At 40.8% G+C, this 5,132-nt stretch overlaps 1 protein-coding gene across 3 annotated transcripts; it reads right to left on the bottom strand.

Moving 5' to 3' along the window:
* Window positions 1-302: 302 nt before the first annotated feature.
* On the bottom strand, window positions 303-4,501 carry adtrp1 (androgen dependent TFPI regulating protein 1). 3 transcript variants are annotated; one of them, XM_029719847.1, is made up of 6 exons: window positions 3,870-4,083; window positions 3,464-3,613; window positions 3,217-3,318; window positions 2,325-2,440; window positions 2,011-2,183; window positions 303-1,065 (listed from the first exon to the last, which is right to left on the bottom strand). In XM_029719847.1, exons 1-6 carry the CDS (start codon window positions 4,032-4,034, stop codon window positions 1,040-1,042), a joined length of 732 nt encoding a protein of 243 aa, XP_029575707.1. In that variant the 5' UTR covers window positions 4,035-4,083; the 3' UTR covers window positions 303-1,039. The 3 variants fall into 3 exon arrangements, with proteins under 3 accessions (XP_029575707.1, XP_029575709.1, XP_029575706.1); XM_029719849.1 differs by lacking the exon at window positions 3,870-4,083 and adding an exon at window positions 4,325-4,501 and having other exon boundaries at window positions 965-1,065; window positions 1,966-2,183; XM_029719846.1 differs by having other exon boundaries at window positions 965-1,065; window positions 1,966-2,183; window positions 3,870-4,084.
* Window positions 4,502-5,132: the final 631 nt, after the last annotated feature.

Below are 5,132 nucleotides of genomic sequence, written 5' to 3'. Positions count from 1 at the left end.
AAACTGATGAGCATTAAGGCCTGCAGTGTGAACAAGGCTTTACTTACACAAAATGGTAGTAGCTCCATTCTACCCTCCGATACCCTAGGAGTGGGGATATTTTCCATAGACAAGGTTTACCCTGGTTGCCTGTAGAGGAGAAAATGTTGACCTGATGGCTCCATCACCTGGCTACAAATGGCAGTGATGGGCAAAGATTCCAGCGCGGTATAATAGAATGAATCCTCACCTTGGTCATAAAGCAGCTCAGATTGCAATGTGTTGAATATTTCACCTAATAAAAAGGGAGTGACATCAATGTGTATATTTCAAATCTTTTAATTTCATCATCATGGTCTTATTTCTCGCCAAGTTACATAAGGAATTAGTGTTCTAAAAGTGAGCATATACGCATGAATTCAAAGGGTAAACTAACAAGTGCACATATAGAACTGTCCCTTTCACAACCAACAGTATCAAGTTAAACAGTATCATGATAAAGGAAATGGCATCACAAAATATGAGAGATCACTAGAGTTGCATATACTAAAGTATTATTCTACTGTCAGTGCAAGTCTACTTCACGGATGGTGAGAGAACAAAATTGGGTTAACAACCATTAAGGATCAACTTAATATTAAGTTTTATATTGAGCTGTTATCTCACTGTGACAAGTAGCACAATATCCCCTTGTGGAGTAAATTAAGTCTAATTATTGAATTTAATCTTAAAATAATTTGGCTTGACCATAGAAGCACATTATGCCCACTGCCTGAGATCTGCCTGAGCGTTACAGAGCAGGCACAAGTTGCCTCTAACTGCTGATATAGGATCAGAATAATATACTTTTTTTCCCATCTTAATGGTTAAAATTAGGACTGAGGATAAGGTAATCTGATTCTAGATCTGTGGTTCGGGGCAACTTCTACCTCCAACAAGAGATCCACCAGTCTCTTCTGGTTGAGGTAATCAGTGCTGGGGGTGCTGTATGTCTGTCCTCGTGTGATATCATCATATAGGCCTCTCTGGTCCCCTCTGTGGCACTCATGCCAGCACACTCTTACTTCTTCTTTTTCTTCTGAGGTCCTTTTAAAGAGAGCGAAAAAGAGTAGTAGTAGTTAATTAACAATTATTCAAAGGTTGGTTTGGAATTCTCATTGTTAGAGCCTATCCTGCCCATGATATAGAACACATACACATGCCCAGTACATTCATAAAAAGTGCCATTGTTTGTCGTTACTTAGCGACGCACTGCTACTACTTTTACAGATCCACTGTCATCTGCCCTCCCATGCAATTCATAAACTTGATCTCCACTGTAAAAAGCATCTAGACATTATCTCCAACATTTGTAACATTGTTGCAATATTAAAATTCGATCTCCATTGTATCCCATAATAAAGAACAAGTCGGGACAAGTCAGACAGGCAGCTTTTCTCAACCAGTCAACATCATGAAATCAGCATAATTTTTATAGATACAAAATAATGTCAATCGAAAAACAGGTCAAACGAAACGCAGCTAGCTTGCCCGTCTTTACAGCTTCAGTCTAAAGTGATGGTGTTAACTGAAGATGGCTAGCTAGCAAGGGGGAAAGAGAGCCTCCATAGCAACAATTTTTTGTTTGCCATAGAAACCTGCAAAGTTCTGGGTGGTTTTGCTTTACATGGCAGTCAATACGAATAACTAACGACTAGAGAACGCCTAAAATTGCACTTGACAACCAGTGTTAGTGAATGTAGCATCACGTTTAGTTGAAAAATGTATGGTTTGGGAAAGAATATTGCTTTTTAATGCTGGTAACCCATTTTATAAAAGTAATAATACACCCATAACCATGTCTTAACACATGGCCTTGTGTATTATTGCTTAACTAACACACCAAAGGTAAACTTCTCCTCTGACAAACTTCCAAATCAAATTCAGAGGCCTTGTGGCACTCTAGGAGAGAAACACTGCTACATTAAAATGGTGGGGGCATCTAACCTGTGTGCGATTATTCCCTGTCATACAGTATGAGAGCGGTCCCACCTGCAGATCCTGCAGTGCTCCTCCAGATTTTGTGGTTGAGTTTCTCCCCCAGCAGGTAGAGGGGGGCCAGGGTGATGCAAGCCACCCCCAGGAATATAACCAGGCCCACGGTACTCAGGCGCTCCATGATGGGGTAGACCCAGATACCAGCCGCATGGTGCACCCACAGAACCCTATGATGGGGATGGAGGATTGTTCTAGATTTTCTAAATGTTGTAAAAGTATCATAACATTCAGTCAAGGAAAGGGGAGGAGTGAGCGAGACGAAGAAGACTTAAAGAAACAGAAAATGTTAACTTAATGTGATTGCTTACCATCCCAGATATACAGCAGAAAAGAAGGCCAGACCTAGGATGCCTCTCATCTTGCTGCCATATCGATGAGGCTGAATATACATCTGCAGCAGTGCCAGGGGCAGGATGACAGTGTGCTGCAAACAGAGGGAAAAGACATGCCAATTGAAGAATGATAGAACACAACCCTATCATCATAGCCCCATGTGTAACAAATGTGTAGACCAATAGACCATTGCATGTGTTAATGCGTTGTGGCCACATAAACAAGGGTATGACATGTTAGTGTTGGGCCAGAACAAAAACAATGCACCTCCTGAAATAGATTGAGAAACAATGAGATAGACTGGAGAGACTGGAGAGACGGAGGAAGAGGTCCGGCGATTGTGTAATCATCACTGCCTGTTGTGAAACATCTACAGCAAGTGTCTGTTACACTGTTTTACAGCTCGCAACTGGTTAAAACCAGTTCTGACAAAGTATTCTACTGTCAACTTGTAAAACTGGCTAAGTATGTACTGTATAGGTGTAGTGGAGAAAGAGGCCACAAAAAGTGAGAGGAGTGTCCATTATGCACTGACAGATTACTAATGTAGCTCTAAAATTGGCTCAGTTGGTTGAAAAATATTGGAAACACCAAATTGCTGTGTGACTGGCTACATTAATTCATTTACAATGCAACCATAATATAATGATCATAGGAGACAAAGCTATGTGAATCTGAGTATGATCCTATAAAAAACGTCTTCCCTTGAATTTCTAGCAAGAAATTTCTAGCAAATTTCTAGCAATTTCTAGCAAGAGCAAGCCGCGCTGAGCAGCACTGCCAATTGGATGAAGCCCCATCTTTAAGTGAATACATTGGGATCACTTTAGTACAAAGTCCAGCATGTGCAAATGATTGTGTGCTTACCAGAGCATGGTTCAGCCAGCTAGGAATAATGTCATCTAGAAACTTAGGATAGACCATCTCTCTGTCATAGTGATATATCGACCAGAAGGACAAGAACACAAACTGGGGAGAACAGAAGAGAAAAGGGGTTATATTATGTCCAATACAATGCATGTTATCAGTAATAAATGTAGCTTATACACACGTCTAATATGCGCACACAGAAAATATAAATACATAACATGTAGAGAAAAAAAAAGGCACTTACTGTCCCAATAGGAAACGCCAAAATAGTGAAAATGGTGTCTCTTAATTTCACTAGGAGGAGCGGTACACCACACTTCAAACTTTTGGATGGCAATATCAGGTGGATGATGTCAATCAAAACAACGAGTCCGAAGAACACAGTCTGCAAAACCTGTGGAATAATGATTCAGTAATGGTTAGGCCACTCTGCACACTATGGCTAGCTATATAAATAAAGCAGTGAATTAATCATTGTCTAACATGTCCTGAAGCCACAGCAAGATCAAAAGGGATGTAACGCAGACGAGGATGTGGAACCGATTTCTAACATACGCTGTCGGTTTTTTGCCTACTACTGTACAGGTCCCATTCATTCCAATGACATTTCGTTTGCATCGCCCTCGATATCAACAACCAAGCACATTTACCAGATTGAGGAAAGTCAGATATTTCCAGCGGCCTCCAAATGTTTTGGCTCCTGGATGTATCTCTGTGCTTTTCAATGAGCAATTCGCCGATAACGTAAAGACATACCATGAAAATATTACTAAATGAATAAGGAGATATGATGCCCATGACATAGTCGTAGCCATTTTAACAGCTTCTGAACCTCCGTATGGACGCAGTGTGCGCCTAAGGACCTAATGTGAGTCAATGACACATCCTAGAGGCCGAGTACAGTACTGCACAATGTTCATGAAACGATTCACCAAAAAAAAATCGATATTAAACTGATTATGACAGATGGCCGAGTATGTAATTAGCCATGTAAACACCTTACTCTGATTATGTTAATAATCGTAAGGCATACGCCGTTTAAAACACCTGGTTTTCTGAGCAATCTTTCGAATTATAAGGACATGTAAAGAGAAGGATGCATTACCCTCCAATGCACATTCCACGCTCGAAAGTTCCAACCGCTCTTCATACCGGGGAAGCCGTTTCGGGTGCGATGTCAGGCAGCCAACAGGAGATTTTGTTAAAATTGCTAAATTACATTTACAGAATTTAAAATCTACAGCAATACGCTTGTGGAAAACATTTTTAAAATGAGTGTTTCAACATAGTATAACCACTACAAAGCTGATGCTAGCTAGAATCAGAACCTTCTGGCTAATGTCAGACTGGATCTAACGTTGTTTTACAGAGAAATAGGTCTATGTACTTGTTATGTTAGTTGAAGCTAACAGTATTTTACTAAATTGTTTTCTAAGGTGTATATTTGGTTAGGCTACGCTATCTACAGTAGCAAGCTGGGATCTCATTGCTCAAGTTGGTCCAATGTTTTGAAAACAGCTAGCTAGCCACGTCCAGCTAACATACACTACATGACCAAAAGTAAGTGGACTCCTGCTCGTCGAATTTCTCATTCCAAAGTCATGGACTTCGCTGCTATAACAGCCTCCACTCTGGAACACTGATGCGGGGACTTGCTTCAATTCAGCCAGTTAGGCCGGGCACTGATGTTGGGCAATTAGGCTTGACTCTCAGTCCGCATTCCAATTCATACCAAAGGTGTTCGATGGAGTTGAGGTCAGGGCTCTGTGCAGGCCAGTAAAGTTCTACACCGATCTCGACAAACCATTTCTGTATGGACCTGGCTTGTACACGTGGGCATTGTCATGTTGAAACAGGAGCCACAAAGTTGGAAAGAATCGTATAGAATGTCATTTTATGCTGTAGCATTAAGA

The sequence above is a fragment of the Salmo trutta genome, chromosome 28 (genome assembly GCF_901001165.1).
Source record: "Salmo trutta chromosome 28, fSalTru1.1, whole genome shotgun sequence".
Lineage (NCBI taxonomy): Eukaryota > Metazoa > Chordata > Actinopteri > Salmoniformes > Salmonidae > Salmo > Salmo trutta.
This window is presented reverse-complemented; position numbering and strand designations above follow the sequence as displayed.